Here is a 21,661-nt window from a genome sequence, read left to right as displayed (position 1 = left end):
TCATTGCAATCCCCTATAAAGGAATCCTAGTCGTTGCTCTTGGTGTTGAAACAGAATTTTCCCTGCAGTTTTTTGCAAGTCAGGCGCGCACACGGCTGTATTCAGGAGCGCGCTCGCACGGTGACATCAGACGCGCTGGAGCATCTGCGTCATCTGAACTAACCGCTGTTAATATTACAACAACATCTAAAATACAGCCAACTACATCAGCTGGTTTGCCCAAATAAACACCCAGAGACGAGTCAAACATCGGACGCGCTGTGACGCGTTGCAGGTGAGTGCGCATCATTCCGGCCGGTCGTTGCCTTTACATCGGTGCCATACGGTTTCGCTGGTAATACAATGTGATTACTGATTGCTGTTAATCTAACTGAGTTATGTTTTCATTTTATTCTGTATTCAGTATAAACATCATGCACTTATAGTCTATGTGCGTTAAAGAAATAAACGAGACATTACATACGTAAACAATCTATTAGTTACAGTATTAATGTTTGTTATAAATGTTGTCATTCATATATTTGATAAATGTATATGATGCCACGTGTATCTGTGGCCCACTTGCTTATCTGTGATGCACACAAACACATCCGCAGTGATGCGCAAAAGCAGTGTCTTTATGCGCCTATTTAATGAAATCTTATGCTTGTTCCTGTTCATTTCTGTCTGTGTGTTCCTGTAGAAAATCGATCCTCTGTGTCTGAAACAGGATCATCATCATCATGTCACTGTATCCTTCTCTGGAAGACATGAAGGTGGATAAGTTCATCCAGGTTGGTCATGCATGTTTTCTCTGCACTGACCCGAGGTTACTCTTGCTCTAATGCATGTATGGCCTAATTATATTTTATTTTAAAAACTATATATTTTCATATTTTAATTATTGTATTGCATTGCTTTGAGCAGAACTCATAAATGTTATTCTGCTTTTACAACATACAAACATACAATGTGCGAACATTTTGTGCAATTGCATTTTACAACCCATGTTCAACTGTAAAAACCTTTAACATCCACTGAACCTTTTGTTAAATAAAACGTTATTAAGGTTTTTCAGACTATAAAGGGGTAAGAATGTTGCCTGTAAGGTTTTTTTTTGGGAAATAATGGTTCTCCTGTGACATTGCAGCGTAGACATCTTTATTATTAAAAATGTAGTGTCCCATAATTTGTTTAAAACTCTTGAAATGAACAAAAAATGTCAACTTAATGTTTAAATGTAAAAATATTTCTAACTATAGCCTAGAATAATAAAGTTTTATGTTTATTTCCTGTAGTCACAGAACACACCCACTGCCAGCCCGTCAAAAGCTTTACCTCTTCCTGAACCTTCCAGGACCCAGAATGAGCTCAGCATCACTTGCTATGATGAGTCAAAAACTGAAGAGATTGGTAAGAATCAGTCATAAGTGACTGTGATATTTATATCTATATTACAGCAGATACACTGTCAGCAAAAAATGTCACTGGGGCGGTACCCTTTTAAAAAGGTCCTGATACCATTTAGGTACAGATATGTATACATTTGGTACCTCTGAGATGCTGATATGAACTCCTTTTTTAGGTACATCGGGGAGGCTGTACCCTGAGCTGAATGAGTTTATGGGTTTAAATCTCAGTGCAGACGCTCTACACAGTCTTTCGTCTTCTGTCCTCGACCAGACCAGTGGGGTGAGAGACGAAACAATAATACCATAGTGAAGTTTTTGTGTGCTATGATGTCCTGTTGCTGTTAGTTAAAGGCGCTCTAAGCGAATTGACGCGTTTTAGACCATAAAACATTTTTTGTTACATACAGCAAACATCTCCTCACTATCTGCTTGCTGCCTGTCCGCTGATCAAACTGTAAAAAAACGCGATCTCTGTAGACAGCTCAGGCTCGACAAACGGCAATATCAACATAGTGGCCAAACCTAGCACAACAAAACATAACAAAGTGTTCCAGCCAATAAACGACAAGAAGGATTTGGGGGTGGGGGTTGGGCGCGTTCATGAAAGCACGGACGGGAGAGGAAGGGGGAGGCGTTAGCTACGCTCCGTTTGTTTGAAAACAGTTCAAACATCAACAGGAAGTGACGTTGCACATTATTCGCTTAGAGAGCCTTTAAAGACCACAAACTCTTTGAACAGTTACTTGAGCAATGTTTTGCTCTGTCTTGAGTATGTATAAAATATAACCACTTTAAATAAGAACTTAATATTTTCAGTTTGGTAGACTAGTCAAATGAGACGATCAGCATTGCATGACTAAACAAATTTAGGTTGGTTGAATAAACATTTAAACATTGTTAAGAGAACTCATACGTCTCACTGCATCAAGTTACCTTGTTTTTTTTATATATTCTCATTTATCCTTATCCTGCAATGCTTTTTCTAGGCTCTCAGTGTCCGCACATCTGCGACGAGCTGGGCGGCAGCACCTTTAACAGGAAGTGACATGGGCATAAAGAGGGCGGAGATTCAACAGGGCGTTCGGGAGGTGGTGATTTGTAAAGACATGGATGGGAAGATTGGTCTCCGTCTTAAAGCCATTGACAATGTATGTAAGCTCTTTAAAAGATCTATCGAAGCAAATATGCGAACACAGATGGAGGTTGTTGGCATAAGGTGCAGTATATAGAAATGATAGAAAATGCTAACTGTGGATTAGTGCTATAGTTGGGTCCCAAGTGCTTCTATCAACCTAGAAAATGTAAAACAAATCAACCCAGTAACTTAGTTTTGGTAAATTATTCTCTGCAAGCATGAGAAAAAAAGAAGTCATTGAAATTTGGCTCCCGTTGTGATGTCAGAAGGGGGATAATACCGCCCCTTTATCTGCACTATACAACCACGACACTGCCATTTACTGCAAAGATCAGCTCATTTGCATTTTAAAGGACACGCCCAAAAAAGCTTATTTTTGCTCACACCTACTAAGTGGCAATTTTAACATATTATAATAAATCAACTATGATATTTTAAGCTATTTTAAGTCTTTTTGCCTTTAAGCAACCCATATACTGCATGGGAAGTTTCAATTTTTAAATGTATAGGAAAGTATCATCTAGAAGTGTTTGCATACTTGTCAACCGTACTTCTAGCCTAAGTATAAAATAAATGTAATAAACAGTTAATCTAATAATGTGTTTGTGTTTTAGGGTGTGTTTGTGCAGTTGGTGCAGTCGAACACTGCAGCTGCGTTGGGTGGACTGCGCTTTGGCGATCAGATTTTGCAGATCAACGGTGAATCGTGTGCTGGCTGGAGCAGTGAGACGGCACACAAAGTGCTGAAGAACGCCAACCCAGAACGCATTACTCTGGTGGTGCGAGACAGGTACACACAAACACAGCATACATGGAGGCATTACTGCAGGCCTTCAAATGCACCGCATGCTGCTGTTTTATTCATGAGGATCAGATGCTTCAGACTGAATTATTGATGAAGAGATCAGACACAGGAGGATGTGCTGCTGAGTTTAAACTTCAACACCAAACCAGTTGTGTTTCAATGCTCAAAGTAAATGGTCATCCTTACAAAAGAAAAAACATGTAACGTATAAAATCTGTGAAATTGGATAAAAAAGGCTTCTAAAAGTGATGTGATATTAACTATCCAGCCAAATTTGAATAATTAAAAAAAAGTTATACAAATCTTGAAAAACAGGCAGGATTCTCTGCTTTCAAATGCCGGGTGTGTCCGCCGTGTCCTCTGTTGGCACTGAAACCACACCCAATCGTGGGAGAGCTGCTGTCTCTCTCAACTTTTAAATATCACTACAACCAGTGCATCATCGAGACACCGTTTTAGCCCAGCCCAAATAATCCTGAACACAGAAATGTGGAAAAACCATTTAACAGCAATGTGTTTTAGCAATCCATTTATAATGTGTTTAGAAATACTCTGAAATTGTCTGTAATGACTTTACACAGACTTTTTGAGTCTGAAACGATCAAAGTTAGTTTGCTGAATACCATTTCAATGCATGTATATGCATTCTTCACAGGTATTAAACTTCAAAAAATGTCAGGTGGTACAACCAAATTACTATATCACTTTTTAATGCCACCACCTGACTTTTTCATCTAATGCACACTTCTACTTGGATGCCTGTATTAAAGGAATAGTCTACTCATTTTCAATATTAAAATATGTTATTACCTAAACTAAGAATTGTTGATACATCGCTCTATCATCTGTGTGCGTGCACGTAAGCGCTGGAGCGCGCTGCGACGCTTCGATAGCATTTAGCTTAGCCCCATTCATTCAATGGTACCATTTAGAGATAAAGTTAGAAGTGACCAAACACATCAACGTTTTTCCTATTTAAGACGAGTAGTTATACGAGCAAGTTTTGTGGTACAAAATAAAACATAGCGCTTTTCTAAGTGGATTTAAAAGAGGAACTATATTTTATGGTGTAATAGCACTTTTGGGAGCACTTGGACTCGCCTGAAAAGTCCGCTCCCCTTCTCACTCTCATAATGGGAGAGGGAGGGTGTTACTGCGCCGAGTCGAAGTACTCACAAAAGTGCTATTACGCCATAAAATATAGTTCCTCTTTTAAATCCACTTAGAAAAGCGCTATGTTTTATTTTGTACCACAAAACTTGCTCGTATAACTACTCGTCTTAAATAGGAAAAACGTTGATGTGTTTGGTCACTTCTAACTTTATCTCTAAATGGTACCATTGAATGAATGGGGCTAAGCTAAATGCTATCGAAGCGTCGCAGCGCGCTCCAGCGCTTACGTGCACGCACACAGATGATAGAGCGATGTATCAACAATTCTTAGTTTAGGTAATAACATATTTTAATATTGAAAATGAGTAGACTATTCCTTTAACTTTTGCCTGTGCTACCAAGTTCATAAATATAGTTTATTAATTATGATTGAAATGGCGTTTTCATGGTTCAATACAATTAAATTCAATTTTATTTATATAGCGCTTTTCACAATAGTTAATTGTTTCAAAGCAGCTTTACATTAATAGATGTATGAAACAGAGAAAAACAAGCATAGTAATAATGTAACGCATACAGTAAAGTAGTAAGTTAAGCCATAGGTGGCAGACTCTCCAGGGGATGAAAAAAAAACCCTTGGAGAAAAACCCTCCTGGCTAGTCTAGGGGGAAAACTCCTAGGAGGGAAAAAACCCTTGAGAGAGATACATATATATTTATATATATAAATACTATCGGGGTATGGGAACGGCTAAGCGAATTAAACTGGTTCCGCCGGTGGTCGCTGGTCAGGCTTCGGCTTGGCATCTCGTAGAAGGACGGTCATTAGATCAGCGGTGTGATGACCTTCACGGTTGCAGGAACTGGATCTGTATGTCTCATTGTCCTCATTGGTCCTCATTGGTCTAACATTGGTTGGACCACCTGACACAGAACATATCATTCGACCCACAAAGTAGCTATCAGTATTTGAGACAAATCTATTAATCTCTTCATTCAGCCAGAAGGATCACTGAATGATGCAGTGTCATGTTTACTGTTACTAACCGTTTACTTCTTAGTAAATGGCCCGCGTTTGGGGTTGCAGCACCCTGACAAGTTTTTCAATTGTTGCAACATCTTCAAAACTACTGATACTTGTAAAATTTATTTATAGGAAAGGCTTTGAATGAAAAATAATTCCACAGTCTCTTATTTTGAATTTTTTGTATTTTAAACACCATCTTTAAATAGTTGTCTTTATCTTTTCCTCTGTTCGTACAGTTGCACCGTCTGCAATTAACAATTTTAAGATACCAAAAAAAATTATATAAAAAATATTAAAGGCGGAGTCCACGATGTTTGAAAAACGCTTTGGAAAAGGAGACGGGCCGACTACCAAAACACACTTATAGCCAATCAGCAGTAAGGAGCGTGTCTACTAACTGACATCCTTGCCGGGTTGCGTATGTGTGGGGCGGGTCTATCAACAGAAGGTCCAGATTCTATTGGGGTAGGGGCGTGTTTGTTTAGGTGATTTCAAATATCAACATTGGCTTTCAAACATCGTGGACTCCGCCTTTAATACTGATAATGTTTTTAAACTAGGGCTGTCAAAATTAACACGTTAAAGGAACAGTATGTAAGACATGTATATCAATTAATCATAAAATGGCCCTGATATGTCACTAGACATTAAGAAATCATTTTTATTTCAAATACTTATATCACTGACAACAGTGGTCCGGCCGGGATATTGTCATTTAAAAAGTGGAGTTGCAGCCCTCAACTGATGTTTATGTTGTCATGTTGTGTATTGGCCACCAGTTGTGTGACTGCAGTACCAGTTTTGACCACAATCCTACATACTGTTCCTTTAATGTAAATTCATTTTAACGACACAATTTTATTAACGTGCAATTAACGCAACATTTCTGACCCTAGGCCTAGCCCATTGTTGGATAAATTGAGACGCAGCCTTAGACAGTAAATAGTCATCAAACATCTAAAATTATCTTTATTTGTAGGTTTTCTGAGATGTGTAACGTCCTAAATGCTTAACTAATACAAAGATGCGTGTCCATCCACATGCACGTCTGAGATTTTGGTTTTAAAACATGCAGGAATTTGTAAATAAAGTGCAGGACTTGCTTGATTTGAAAAGAGTTATTAAGAGACATGTCAGTTCCTTGCGTCACTGACACATTTGAAGCATGCACACAGAGGCGCGAGACCCCAAAGTACATACAGAATTACAGTTTTAAAAATATCTATTATTATTTCTGCCAAATGCATAAATGTAAGATGTTGGCTTGTTAATTTAGTATAAATTTATAATTAAATGATATAGGACATACATTTTTATTTTAAAGCAACCAAATGTGTTTACCAGTTAAAGGCGGGGTGCATGATTTTTGAAAAATAATTTGTCAAAGGGAGTCGGGCCGAGAACCAAAACACACTTGTAGCCAATCAGCAATAAGGGGCATGTCTACTTACCGACAGCGTTGCGTATGTGGAGGGCGGGTCTATCAAAAGAAGGTCCAGATTCTATTGGGGTGGGTCGTGTATGTTTAGGTGATTTCAAATGTCAACCGGGCTTGTGCACAATTCAGAATTTCAGAATTGCCTCCATTCAATTCATGAATTACAATTTGAATTGAATTGACTCCACCCTACAGGAAGTTGAATTTGAATTGGAATTGGAATGACAGGAAGTGGAATTAAATTCATGGCAATTCAAAGAAATTCCACAGTCACACAACAGAAAGAATCTAACATACATTCAGTGTTAGAAAATAAATTTTGGAAAATTGTTTGGCAACCATTTTAAATAATTGGTTAAAGTAAAGCATTCTGGGAAATGAAGTCATGTTCCATCATGTTCCATAAAATTACAATTACAAAAAAAAATCTAACTTAATTATTTGTTATGTGACTAGAGTTTTTAACATTAATTGCTGGGGGAAAACATTTCTTGTTAATGTAATCTGTACAAGTTGTTCAAACTAATATAAATGATAGAATATGTAATGCAATCATATCTGACATATAATACTGAAAGCTTCATTTTTAACACTTCACTTATAATAATATGTATATGAATTTCTAATGAATTGCAATTTTGCACTGTAAAAAAACATCCGTAGAAATTGCAGCTGGGTTGCCGGTAATTTACCGTAGATTTAAATATATGTTATTTACTGGCAAGAGTTTGTTCAAAGTTAAATACATTTAAAATATTAACAAGTCTTTATCTTTACAGAATAAAACTATACAATAACAGCCTCATGCAAAACATTCTGAGAACCAGAAATCATCAACCTTTTTCTGTTTTTTGCTTCAGATTTTGTTACCCAGAATGTTTTGCTTGATGCTGTTATTTTAGTTTTACTCTGTAAAGACAAAGACTTGTAAATGTTTCATGTTCATTTAACTTTGAACAAAATGTTGCCAGTAAATAACATAAATTTAAATCTACGGTAAATTACCGGCAACCCAGCTGCAATAACATTGTAATTTCTAATTTTTTTTACAGTGTGCTTCCTTTAATTCAAATTCGAATTGTAATTCTAGATCCTGTTTTTGACATCAATTCAAATTCAATTCAAATTCAAGAATTGGAATTTAGGAGTCATTCTTAATTCAATTCTGAATTGTGCACAGGCCTGATGTCAACATTGGCTTTCAGAGATCATGCACCCCGCCTTTAACAGGTTTTTATTCAAGAAATGTCATTTTTAATTTAAAGGCGGAGTGCACAATGTTTGAAAGCCAATGTTGATATTTGAAATGACCTAAACAAACACGCCCCTACCCCAATAGAATCTGGACCTTCTTTAAAAGACCCGCCCCACACATGCGCAACCCGGCAAGAATGTCGGTTAGTAGACACGCCCCTTACTGCTGATTGGCTATAAGTGTGTTTTGGTAGTCGTCCCGTCTCCTTTTCCAAAGCATTGTGCACTCCCCCTTTAATGCTTAAGTTAGAAGCAACCCTTTATAAATTAAAGGACGTCTTGTTATGTTCTGACACATTTTACAGAAGCATGTGCCTATAAATATTTGAGTAAATATATATTTTGGGGTATAAATCATAGACGTTAAAGAAATACCTAGATCGCCCATCTGGTGCTGGATCTTATGTCAACAGCGCTGCCATATTAGACGTTAGAGACTTGGCAACTGGCAGACTATTAATAACTAGAGATATTGATATTTAGCAATGAATGTTGATACTTAATGAAAATTCATAATGTTTACATGGTTTCATATTAAATCGTAATGTCTAAATTGCCTATTTGGATGAGCGACTGATACATCCATCTTACCGTTGTTTACTGGTTAGCTTACTTGATTAATATTGAAGACGTACAGTATTGCAGTAGTGGACCAAATCGGCCAATGTGCGGTCTAGGTGTTTCTTTAGTATCTATGGTAAAAATACACTAGTGTGTGTCTTTATGATAAACGTAGCAGCGTTGAAAAGACCCCATCACTGTTTGCAGGCCGCTGGAGAGAACAGTTACTCTACACAAAGACATGAACGGACAGCTGGGGTTCCTCTTTAAAAAAGGAAAAATCACAGCGATAGTAAAGGACAGTTCGGCGGCACGAAACGGCCTCCTCACCGATCATCAGATCTGTGAGATCAACGGCCAGAACATCATCGGACTGAAGGTAAAAACCGCTCTTGCATTTTGCTTTCCTGTTTTTCTTTTTCCTGTTTCATCGCAACACAGACAGGTGACTTGTGAGCTGTAAAAGATTTGATTTAAATTTGGGCTTTGTTTCTTGTCTTTTATTAGGACCCCCAAATCACAGACATCCTTAATTCCAGCGGGAGTGTTGTCACGGTAACGGTGATGCCAGTGGTCATCTTTGAACACATGATGAAAAGGTATGGAAATAAACTACAGATGGACAAAACCCGGTGCCAGTCATGGCTCTATTCATTTGACTTGACTAAAAGACTCTTTGTTTCTTTTTTCTCTTTTTCTTTCTTCATGCTTTACTTCCCCTCACAAATGTGTTCTTAACATTTGACATGGCTTTACTCTTTTCATTCCCTCTGTCTCTACAGGATGTCCACCAGTATTGTGAAATCATTAATGGATCACTCAATCCCTGAGGTGTGAGGTGCTTCCGATCGGACCGTACAGCCGAGCGTGAGGTCACAGTCTAGAGGCGTTGTGTTTGGTCTGCAGCACAAGTGCGGTTGTTTGTGTTTGCAGTCGTGTGTGATATTTGCGTGTGTGTGTGAGAGCGATAACCGGTAGACAAACAGATGAAAGGAAACATACAGTAACAGATTTTTGTTTAAGCTTAAAATGAAAAATTGGTCATGTAGCCTACTCTTCCTCATGTACTTGCAAATCTGTATGACCTTCATGATAAACAAACAGAAATTTGTGTGCTGTTTGGCACTAAAAATGACAAAAATCATCAAGAAAGGAAATCAAACTTTTGCAACCTATATTTTCTTAGATGCAAAACCCTCTAAGTGCGTCTGGCAGCATCTGGCTCTTATTTTTATGTTTAGAAATTTCACTTTAATGGCAGTGAAAAGGTTGTTTGTCAGTTATTGTAAAGTAATTTCATAAGTTCATTGGTATTTAACAAATTTTACTGTATTTTACTGCAATCCCCCCTAACCATCTTTTTTGGCAAAAACCTCCACTGCAAAAAAAATAATTAAGAAACTAAAGCACACATTAGGGGGCGCTGTAATGCATGTGGCTGCTACATTCAGGCTGTGTTCAGGTCCAAGTACTCACAATGGACCCAAGTTTGGCAATAACAATGACAAGGTTATTAGTCAGTAATTTAAATGCCTTATTTCATTGGTATTTAACAAATTGTACTTTCTTTTGCTGCAAAACCCTCTAAGTGCATGCAAAACTTTCCACTTCTAAAAAAAGTCTCCAGTCACTCTTTTCTGAGTAAAGGTATAAATATATATTCGATAAACCTTACTTTTTTTAATCTGTAAAAAATCGATGGCCTCAGGCCAGGATTAAGCATATTTATTTATTGAGCACACAATACTTTAGGGGTGGGTATCGATTCAGATATTTGGGTGCAATTTCGATTTACAAGCTATCAAATCGATTCCGATTCTCGACTCGATTTTTATACTCGATTCTTGATTCAACTCAATGAATATAGATTATATAGAATATCATATTATATTATAATACATTAGAATATAGACTGAATGAATGAATGACAGGCTCGCCTCTCACTCCTTGGTAACATCGCGCAAGGCAAAAAAAGGTGACATCTAGTGGAGAAGACTAGTAATTAGATTAACGTTAATCTTACGTTCAATGTTTGCAGAATTTTTTTTTGAAAAAATCTATTTGTGGCCTGTGAGAATTGATTTTGAATCAACCACGGAAAAAAAAACTATTAATCATAAAAATTTATTTTTTTGCTCAGCCCTACAATACATCCCAGGTGCATTCTGTTAACATCATCATCTCATTTTTGACGGATGTGGCATTTAGTGGCTTTTGCATTTGAGCTCCTGACTGCATTTTCTATAAAGCAGCTTTGAAACAATATGCAAAAATGCTATGCAAATAAAATAAAATTGATTTGAACTGATTGAAGCCATGTGCAATATAGAGTCATGATAGCATTAAAAAGCCTGGCTGGAATTATTGGCATTTGTGGATCTCAATTCCCAACATCATCAACATGAAAATCAAAGAGGTTTGGAAAGACATGAGTGAGGTAATGATGATGCTTTTATTTTTGGGTGACGGTTTCTTTTAAATCATACTGTGTGTAAAGCCTAAAGTTTTTTTTTATGTCTCTCAAAACATCTCATAAAAGAAATCATCATCAAAATATACTTTCTGACTTATAAATGATAATAATAATGCAGATACAATTACAGTTTGAAAGCCATTGAAAACTATGCACTGCTGAAAGAGTTGTGTATAAAAAAAATAGTGCAGAAGTTTTGTATTTGTGCTGCTCTCAGGCTTTTGTTTATTTGTGTGTTTTGTACACAATACAGTATAGATTGCTTTCCTCTGAATCTCTTCTTAATTTATCCCAACGCATTGCCTCTGCTGACCTACAGATGGGCAACACGATGCTTAACTTATACCCATATTTGGTTTCTTATACCCACAACTTAATGGAGAGCATTAGAGCTGGCTGATAAATCAAATTTTTCATGCTGTATTTGCTTTAATTTGGTTGCTGGATAAATAATGCTGTAACTTATTTTATTGCTGCAACCTGCACTCAGGTCAATCCTGCAGGGAAAATAAGTGTGAGAGAAACCCCAAAGAAAAGGAGTTTTCTCAGTCATGTTGTGGAGACACAGCAACGCACCAGACCTCACTTGATCTCTCTTTCTATCTATGGTCAACAACACCATTAAGTCTCCTAAAGACTGTTAGTAGGTTTACAATCCATCATGTTTCAAGACTTACAGCTGCATAAATGAAACCTGTGATACCCCACAATCCTGTGCATGCAGATAGACCGTTTAAATGCACATTTTCTGTGTGTATAGGATACTTGGATCATTTGAAGTAATCATGACATAATGTGCAATGTACAAACTTAACCTTTCTTTTCAATAGTGACAAATAAACATCTTATGGTCAACTTGAAATCATTATTTTCTTTGTTTACTTACTACTACTTACTACTACTCACTGTAATATAAAGTATGTAGTCGACTTTGTCCTGATCATGTCAACAATTATTTGATGTGTTATTAAAAAAGTTAGCCTTTGTCATCTTTAAATATCAAATATCTGGACAATGAAGTTGTATGATTTAACTTTAGCGCCCTCGTGTGGAAGATCATTGTTTGTGTCATAAGAAAGTAAAAATAATTTCAGAAATGAACTTTTTATGGGCATTTGTTTACCTTCATAAAACCAAAAGCATGCATTGTTTGTGTGTTATTCCATGTAAATTATTATAAAAACATTTAACCAAATTAATTACTGATGTTAAAGTGGTAATATGGCTATAATTAATATCTAATGCAATAATGCATGACTGTAACCACCAGAAGAGGAAACATCTACCTAATATTCAGATTAAGTTATCAATTGGGTGAAAACTATTTTAACGGGCTGTAGTTTTAACCTCCTGATTGTTTTAAAATACAAGAAAAACATTTACTTTATCCCTTTAACCCCACGTGAAAATAACTAAATTATAATATAGTTTTAGCTACTATAGGCTAGTAAACTAGTTAAATGCTTAGATATGCAGTGACTAATAGCCTACTACAGAATACTTTATTGCTGTATATTTTTATAATGTACTACAGTTTACTATAGTAAATACTGACGTATAGCCTACTACTGCATTTTATGATCATGTGGGAACTACGGTACTAACTTATGCATTTGATTAAATAACTATTATTGAATAGTTGACTCTGACACAGCGTGCATACTGTAAGTAAGTTTAATGTATCTGTATTGTTACAACCTTGCTAATATCCTCTACATACTAAAGCGTGGGATTTAATGTTTTTAAATGCAGAGTTCTCGCGAGGACACGTCTGCGTGATTCTTGCCACGTTTTATATCGGCCGTTTCTCAATCCGAAGGCTGCAGCCTCCGGAGTTCTCATTTCAAGGCTGCATACGTCATCAAGGCTGTCTTATTTCAGAATATAAACAATTAAAAAGTTGACTTTTATTCTTAGTTAATCGTAAATTGTTGCAGCATGCATATGACTGGCAAATGAAATGCTCAGTAAACTCAAATAAACCAGGTTTAATGACGTATGCAGCCTGAAAGAGCGAACTCCGCAGGCTGCAGCCGTCGGATTGAGAAACGACCATCAGCGTTGCGGTAGATGGGCGGGACTAGAAGGAATGAGCACTGATTGGTTGTCTCATGCTTAACGCATCCTCAGGACGCATTCCTATTGGACTGACTCGGCGTCCACCAGAAGTGCAGTGGTTCCGCTTTACCTCAGCTGTGTGAGTGTGATTTCTGTGAGATTTGTAGATCGGCGCGCGTGAAGAAGGAGTTGAAGTTAAAGGGATTTATTTCGTCGTTATTATCATGGGCCAGAGGAAAAACCCTCGCACCCACGGCAGAAAAGGTAAAAATTACACATTTGTTCATAATTTGTAATGTAAGTTAAGTTATTTCTCTACTTATCTTTACTCGTGTAACGTTACTTCTGTATCATCATTTAAACTGTTACATGCACGCGCGAGATATGCACGAACTGTACAGTAGTTGCAGAGTTATTTGCTGTATATATGACAAACCTTTCAACTTGTTTTTGTTATAACTGCAGCGATAAGACATGGCAAGGATGTTTTAAATTTATAGTGTGATTAATTAAAAACAGTGATCCTGTATGATACCTTATTTTAGGATATGTTACAGTAATAATACCATGTTTTTGGGACATTTACCATGGTATTTCTTAAGTCACATACAAATGCCGTGGTATAAATCAAGCATATGATATTACCATATATAGATATCATCACCATAGTACTTTTTGGATACCAGTACCATCACTGTACCATGGTAACGCACCACAGTGCCTTTACAAGCAGTAATTTGGCAAGATAATTTGTGTAAGAGTGATGCATAGTATGTTTTACTGTCAGCATGTTAAAATGTGTTTAGTTGACCAATTTAATAAGTCTCGCCTTTAAAACCTTACTGACCAATCAGAACTTATTGGCTAACAACATTGTTGAAGAAGCACCAGTAGGCTAATATTAAACAATGTAAAATCAATATAATTAAAAATCAAAAATCTTCAAATTAATCCATAATGATTAATAAAGGGATGGGCATTTTTTACTAATATAATATTTGAATATTTGACTTTAATTAAGACATGTGTTTTTGAAGTTTTATGTATTTTTCATGTAGTCAGAATTTCACAGAAGGCTTATAATTAGGAATATCCACAACAAGCTAAGCTTATATTCTGTATAGATGGTTTCAGCAGTAACAACATAAACAAGTGGCTTTCGTGGTCATCACGTAACTTCCGGTAAACTCTGCGAAGAATAAATAACAACAAAGTCATTTTAAAGTAGTTTTGTTATTTTTGACAAGGTATTTGTTTAAGAGTTCAGTTTCAGCAACTAGTCAGACCATTAAACAAACAGAAAGCGTAAGTAAAGTTTGGACCAGACTCTTATCGCTATCGCTTATGCTCATTTTCCAGCTCCCCTAGAGTTAATCATTTGATTTTTACTGCTTTGGAAACCATTCAGCCGATCTCCGGGTCTGGCGGTACCACTTTTAGCAAAGCTTAGCATAATTCATTAAATTTGATTAGACCAGGGGTCTCCAACGTGTTGATCGCCAAAGCACATTCAATTAATAGTCTCAATTGTAATATTTATTTATTACATATTTTTTATATTAGCTTGGCTTGGTTTATGTATGTTAACATTTTAAACAATACTAAAACACATTAACAATAAAATAAAATAAAATCATCAAGTAAAACAAAAAAGTTTTGAGTAGACTATATCAAAATGTAGCCCTCCAGATTGTTTTATTCATTGTGGTAGCCCTTGCTCACAAAAAAGGTTGGAGACCCCTGGATTAGACCATTTAGCACTCAAAAATAAGCAAAGAGTTTCAATATTTTTCCTATTTAAAACACGACTCTTCTATAGTTACATCTTGTACTAAGACAGACGGAAAATTGTGATTTTCTAGGCCGATATATCTAGGAACTATACTCTCATTCTGGCGTAATAATCAAGGACTTTGCTGCTGTAACATGGCTGCAGGAGGCGCAATGATATTACGCAGTCCCCGAAAATAGTCCTCTACTATTGAAAGTTATCAAGGGGACTATTTTGGGCGATGCGTAACTAATATCATTGCAAAGTTAAGTTAAAATTACCTACTTTTTACTTAAGAAGATTTTTAGACTAGTAACTTTACTTGTACTTAAGTAAAATATCATTTAAGTAACTGTACTTTTACTTGAGTAGAATATTTTATTACTCTTTCCACCTCTGGGGCTACCAAGTCTCACACAATTGACCCAATTTTCACGCTCTCGCACCACACATCCCTTTTCTCACACAGGCTCGTGCCCACCATTGATATTTTGCAGCTGTACAAAATAGACACATAAATGCATGGTTAATACAGATGTTATTGAGTACCGTATTTTCCGGACTATAAGCCGCACCGGAGTATAAGCTGCATCATTAAAAAATGTGTCAATAAGACGAAATAATATAAGTCGCACTGGGGGATACTTCGCGTTTATTTAGAAAATTATTTCACAAAATCCAAGCCGAAGAACAGACATTTAATCTGGAAAGGCAAGTCATTCAACTAAACAATAGCAGACAGAACAGCAGGCTGAATAGATGTCTGTACGTTAAAGTAATATTATCAGTTATTTAAATGATAAACCATAGCATACAGAACTTACCTGGAAGGTTAAATAGTCTAAATTAACTAAACAAGCCAACTAGCGTGAAGTTCGCAGACTCGTCATTCCACATCACTGAATCTATTGAATTACATAAACACAGAAGCAGCATATAGTGGACTCTCACAGCTGTAGACAGTAATGTTGTCTCTTGCCTCATAAACAACACAGTCTCACCCCATGGCGTCAATATTTGACGACACTTGACCATGCGTCAATATGTTGACGCGGAGGGTATACCTTTCGCATCATTTTTTGACGAACTGGGGACTTCAATACTATTAGGTACGCGAAATTAAACAGTTGTCACCTGGCGTTGGGGTTAGAGTTAGGTTTGGGTAGGGATGTCATTATGTAAATCTAACCCTAAACCGACGCGAAAATAGTAAGAAAATAGGAAAGAGAATGCAACGGACTTAATAGTATTGAAGTCCCCAGTTCGTCAAAAAATGACGCGAAAGGTATACCCTCCGCGTCAACATATTGACGCATGGTCAAGTGTCGTCAAATATTGACGCCATGGGGTGAGACTGGGGTGAGACTGGGTTGCCATAAATGTCAAAAATAATTCATACTGACTTACAAGGCGCACCTGACTATAAGACGCAGCACCAGCCAAGTTATGAAAAAAAAACGCGTCTTATAGTCCGAAAAATATGTTAATTCCTTAGGTGATTCTGGTAATCGGAATCTGGTAATGTTTACAGTGGTACAATTAATGGGACGTACACACCAAACACGATTTCTATGATTTGAGTGTGTAGATTACATGACTTACAAGGCGCACCTGACTATAAGACGCAGCACCAGCCAAGTTATGAAAAAAAACGCGTCTTATAGTCCGAAAAATATGTTAATTCCTTAGGTGATTCTGGTCATCTGAATCTGGTAATGTTGACAGTGGTACAATTAATGGGACGTACACACCAAACACGATTTCTATGATTTGAGTGTGTAGATTACATACAAAGTCAATGCAAAGACACAAATAGACGCAAACTTGCACGGGCTGATGCAAATGACGCAAATTGGGCGGCGCGATTGCAAGTTGCAAGTTGAAAATATTCAACTTGAGCAAAAAATTTGCATGACCTGAAGTTACATCCTACGAGTAATCTAGAGCGAGGAACGCAATGTTTCGCATTTGGTGTGTACGCAGCATAAAAGCTTGTCAGGCTTAGCAACGGTAACTAACGGGAGGCGTGGCTTAGCAAAGTGTTGATTGTGTCATCGTGCATGTGTGTGTGTGTGTTTAGCTATAACTGTTGTCTCCATATGAGGTTGAAAGAGGGTGTGTGTACAGCCGCACTAAAAATACCCAGCAGGCTCTGCATATAGCGGATTGCAGCTGAGCCAGGCAGAGGTGTTTCATGAGCGCAGAAATAAGATTCACTTTCTTTTGCTGTTTTCTTTTTAAAAACTAGAAAGCTCCAAGAATGGGAGAAACTGAGGTGGACGGAGCCAAAATGACAGGTAGACTGATGTGGTTCGACATGGTGTGTAATTGGATGGTGTGGCTTCAGATTTACATTAGAGTTGTCAGATATAGTGTAACGTTTCATAAGTGGTTGTCAATGTGCTTAAAGTATAAACTGTATCTACGTATATGTGTGTTTGCATTTTTCATATGTAGTTGTGTGGAGATATTCACAAAGAATAAAATATCTTTTAATAGCAGAAGCGTGTGTGTGTAACTAATACACTGGCATGCTATTAGTAGTTCATACATGCTGTTATGGTTTTCTCTTATTAGATATTTATATAATTCATTAATTTACTAATTAATATAGTTATCATAGTGATAATTGTCTGAACTAATCATTGAGAGAGACTGTTAATCCTACAAGACCACGCCCACAGTCATGTAGCCACTCCCCTTTTAAAATAAGTCAAGCCATCCAGGAGAACGTGCATGATTGTCTATGTGTGTGTTTTACATATGGGTGACCTTGTCAGGCAAGTGTAATACAGTCTGTTACATGACGCTGGAGTTATTTTTTAACCCTTTGTTATTTACCTCTGTGTGTGCAACACATTCCCTGTGGACTTTTTTGCATTGAGATGTTGACCTCATTTCAAAGTCTTACTGTTACTTACTGTGAATCAGAAAGGGACAAAGCCAGATCATCTAATATTACCACTGCCAAAACTAGTGATAAAAAAACGATATATTCAGGGCTCCATACAAACTTTTTTTACTAAGAGGACTGAAGCCTCTGACTGAGAATTTTAGGAGCGCAAGCAAAAAAATTGTGGCACACCTTAAGTCAGCTTGCAATGCAATTGAAATAAGAAATAAGGATTAAAAACATGGTCGCTCATTCTGTGCCCCGTGCCACCCCCTGCAAAATGCCGCCCTGGGCATCTGAGCATGTTGGCCATGCAAAATGCCACCACTTGTGAGCTCACGATCTGTTATGGCGGGTTGATGGTTTTCTGCGGGTTAGAGATGGAAGGATTTGGTTCATTAGTTGTCGGTATTTGGGCAGTGAATAGTCATTGGGATTAGGGATGCATATCAATTAATCGCGACCAATCCACAGCAGAACAAAAGTTCCTGTCCACATCATATATGTGTGTGTGTACTGTGTACAATAACTCTGTATAGTCAAATGCACACACATGCATGTATATATTTAAGCAATGTTTACATATGTATATACATTTGTATATTTATGTATAATTTATATTATATATAAATATAAATACTTAGTATATAAATATATTTTTTTCTTAAAATTATACATGCATGTGTGCATATTTATATATACATAATTATTATACACAGTTCACACACATATATGATGTAAACAAAAACCTTTATTCTTCTATAGATTAATCGCGATTAATTGATATGCATCCCTAATTGGGATGCTTTTGGACTAATTATGAATGGCCATTGGGCTGGTTTTGTTACACGGATCTGGCAACCCTGACAGGACAATGATGGAAGCAAAAGCGCAAACGAACGCTGGTTAAAAAACGTTTAATTTTTTTCCTTTAATATAAGTGAGTTTGTATTTGTTTAATTGTTGTTGGGTTTTCATAAAAATAGTATGAACCACAAACTAAGCATTTTTTTTTTTTAAAGTAAGGGGGAAATCCAGGTTTTTATTACTGTAACAACGTGTGTATATCACTTTCATATCATAATGGCTTGTATATTTTCTTAATAATGAATAATGTTAATTCTTATCAAGGTCTAAAGTTGAAGATTAAAATGAGTATTAATCTGTGGCAAGACTCAATTCGATTGGTTTATTTATATTTTGACATTTAAATATGTAAAAATCTAATTGAGTCAATATTTCTGTTTTTATCTGAATAGTCGATTAATCGGAAAAACAATCGCCCGATTAATCGATTATGAAAATAATTGTTAGTTGCAGCCTTACTTAAATGCAATTAAAACAAATGTTAAATTTGAAATATGTGTCTTTGAAATCTTTATTTTTCATGGACTCTTAACCAATACAGTTTGTGGTTACTAATGTTGGGAACTTGGGATGTATCCGATATAGTGGTTAATGTAGCTATTGCAGTTATCCCAGAAATTGCCTGATATGATCTACACAGTTAAAATCTCTCATATATGCTCATATCTGTTTATATATGCGTCCTTAGATCCTCCACCCGTAAATACAGCTGTAAAGAGCGATAATAAGACTGCAGAACGCCACTCGATCTTCAGCTGGCTGTTTGTGTTGGCTATGCTGGGTGCCTGGTTATCTGTGGGAGTCGTCTGGTTTGAGCTGGTTGACTACAAAGATGTGGTTGGTAAGTAACGGTTGATAAAGCGCCCTTAGTTATGTTTTATAAAAGCATTTATATTTTTTAAATTAATTCAAGACGGGAGGCTCATACAAACCAGGAGCAGCACAAGACCTGACCCCATTAGCAATACAGATCCACTTAATATCTTCTGATGAAAATTTGCTATTGGTTTGAAAAGGTTTTAAATGATCAACATTGAGTCATAATGCTTGATAGCTGGGTGATTCTCACGAAAACTTGGTTTTAAAAATGTCAAGCACGAAAATGTAAAAATTGCTTAAATTTACTTTTTTTTCCCACCAGACATTGAAAAACAAAGTCTGGTGTAAATGGGAACATTAATTTAAAAACGTAGTCCTAAAAAATCTCATTACCGCAACAGTCAGAAAACATCAACACTGACATATTTTCAAAATGACATGACAAACCTGAAAGAACATAATTTGGAGATTCTGCACATGCATTTAAAATCAAAGTATTATGCTTCTATTAATTAAATTAACATTTAATAAGCATCTGTTGCGGTAATGATAATCAAAATGTCGTGTAAGCATTCTGACAAGACAATATTTCAAATTAACTGTAAAAAATGATCTTACCTGGTAGCCATCTTGAAGTAACTGGTCCATGTGCTTGGTCACTCAAAATCAAACTTTATTAAAATTCTGTATGTGTGCTTAAACTGTTCTCAAAAAGTGTTGCGGAGGATGAGAACATCAGGCATGGACACATCATTTTCCTAATTTTTCTTCATTATTATTATACATGAATATTCAGTAAATATTTTTTCTGTCATCTAAAGTAGTCTAGCAAAACATCCATTTATTTTTTTTTCTTAATATTTTTGTGTTAATTTGATTAAATTACAACATAACGCATGTTCAAACACAGCCGGACACATTGCGGTAATGAGAACTTCAGCAGAAAATGAGATAAAATTTCCAATTATAAATTCTTATGTTGAAATCACACATTGTGCAAGGTAGAACACAGTATTGTGTTAATTCTGATGCTTTTTAATGTTACTATATTACACATTTTAAAGCTAAAATCATTAGTGCCGTGGTGTTTTAATGATTTCGTGAGAATCACCCAGCTACTGATCTTATCTTGAGATGTCACATGGTATTGCATTGTGCTGTGAATCACAAGTATTTCTTCTCCTTTCTCAACTAAAGGCAGTTTAGGAGGACTATATGATGCTGATGGTGATGGAGACTTTGACATCGCAGATGCTAAAGTTTTGTTGGGTAAGTGGGCTTAAGTTGTATGCGTTTGGTTTCCATGCATGCATGACTTGACTGATGTGACAGATACTTGAAGTGCAAAAGACTTCTGTTTGTTTATGACCCAAAGACTTAAAACATGTATGAGTGAAGTGAAGCGGTGACCGCTTCATTATCAGCAATAACCGCTAGCAAACATTTCCTGTAGCTATTTATGAGCGTTTTATAGCACTTAGGAGGCATTTGACCGACTCCATCTTCTGCAAAGTCTGCAATCTGGATTATGACAGATGAATCCAGCATGAAACAGTTTTCACAGTGTTTGTTTGTTTTTCTTTTCTTTTTATATCATCCTCATTATTCATCACACACATAGACAGTGGTTTGCAGAGAAATTAACATATAGATCCACTTTTACTTTGTATTGTGTCTGAATTAGAGGAGAAGTTGTGGTTCTTTTAACCACAAGTTTCCTCTCGGCTGTCTACACAGTAAGCAGATAGTTTGCATATCTCAAAATGGTCTGACTACACTTGTATGTTTGAGTATAAATTGTGGTAGTGAATGATAAAAGTTCAAATGGGTGTATTAGGCCCATTCTGACATTTCCCTGGCAGATAATTGCATAATAAATGTAACAATAACATCTTATGTGTCTATTTCATTTAAGTGTTTGTATTTATGTTTATACACTGGGTAAAACTGGGTATTACTGGCAACTAACTGTAGATTTTACATTTATGTTGTTTACTGGCAACACTTTGTTCAAAATTAAATGAACATGAAACATTTTCAGTCTTTATCTTCTACAG

At 36.4% G+C, this 21,661-nt stretch overlaps 2 protein-coding genes across 7 annotated transcripts in view; both read left to right on the top strand.

The window, feature by feature from the left end:
* The first annotated feature begins 86 nt into the window (after positions 1–86).
* On the top strand, positions 87–12,051 carry sdcbp (syndecan binding protein (syntenin)). Of its 2 annotated transcripts, none has more exons than XM_055217005.2 (9): positions 87–334; positions 683–773; positions 1,278–1,392; positions 1,565–1,671; positions 2,378–2,539; positions 3,141–3,316; positions 8,931–9,102; positions 9,231–9,322; positions 9,506–12,051. In XM_055217005.2, the coding sequence occupies exons 2-9, from the start codon at positions 723–725 to the stop codon at positions 9,558–9,560; spliced, it is 930 nt and encodes a 309-aa protein (XP_055072980.1). In that variant the 5' UTR covers positions 87–334; positions 683–722; the 3' UTR covers positions 9,561–12,051. The 2 variants fall into 2 exon arrangements, with proteins under 2 accessions (XP_055072980.1, XP_055072971.1); XM_055216996.2 differs by having other exon boundaries at positions 88–274.
* A 1,223-nt stretch (positions 12,052–13,274) lies between these two features.
* The window catches only part of unm_hu7910 (un-named hu7910), a 40,961-nt gene continuing 32,574 nt past the window's right edge, over positions 13,275–21,661 (top strand). The window contains exons 1-4 of one of the 5 annotated variants that reach the window (XM_055216959.2): positions 13,275–13,518; positions 17,274–17,322; positions 19,474–19,626; positions 20,802–20,873. In XM_055216959.2, coding sequence (XP_055072934.2) covers positions 17,286–17,322; positions 19,474–19,626; positions 20,802–20,873 — 262 coding nt within the window. In that variant the 5' untranslated portion in view covers positions 13,275–13,518; positions 17,274–17,285. Of the gene's footprint in view, positions 13,519–17,163; positions 17,323–19,473; positions 19,627–20,801; positions 20,874–21,661 lie in introns of those variants that run through there. The other 4 variants (XM_055216967.2, XM_055216940.2, XM_073859559.1 and 1 more) reach the window with 4 other exon arrangements.

The sequence above is a fragment of the Misgurnus anguillicaudatus genome, chromosome 21, assembly GCF_027580225.2.
Source record: "Misgurnus anguillicaudatus chromosome 21, ASM2758022v2, whole genome shotgun sequence".
Taxonomy (NCBI): Eukaryota; Metazoa; Chordata; class Actinopteri; order Cypriniformes; family Cobitidae; genus Misgurnus; species Misgurnus anguillicaudatus.
The sequence above is the reverse complement of the archived record's forward strand: the minus strand, read 5'-3'. Positions and strand labels throughout refer to the sequence as shown.

Coding starts and splice junctions, on each gene's coding strand:
- sdcbp (XM_055217005.2), top strand. CDS start 723: ATGTCACTGTATCCTTCTCTGGAAGACATGAAGGTGGATAAGTTCATC. Junction 1,393..1,564: donor GTCAAAAACTGAAGAGATTG/GTAAGAATCAGT, acceptor CTCCTTTTTTAG/GTACATCGGGGAGGCTGTAC. Junction 9,103..9,230: donor AGAACATCATCGGACTGAAG/GTAAAAACCGCT, acceptor GTCTTTTATTAG/GACCCCCAAATCACAGACAT.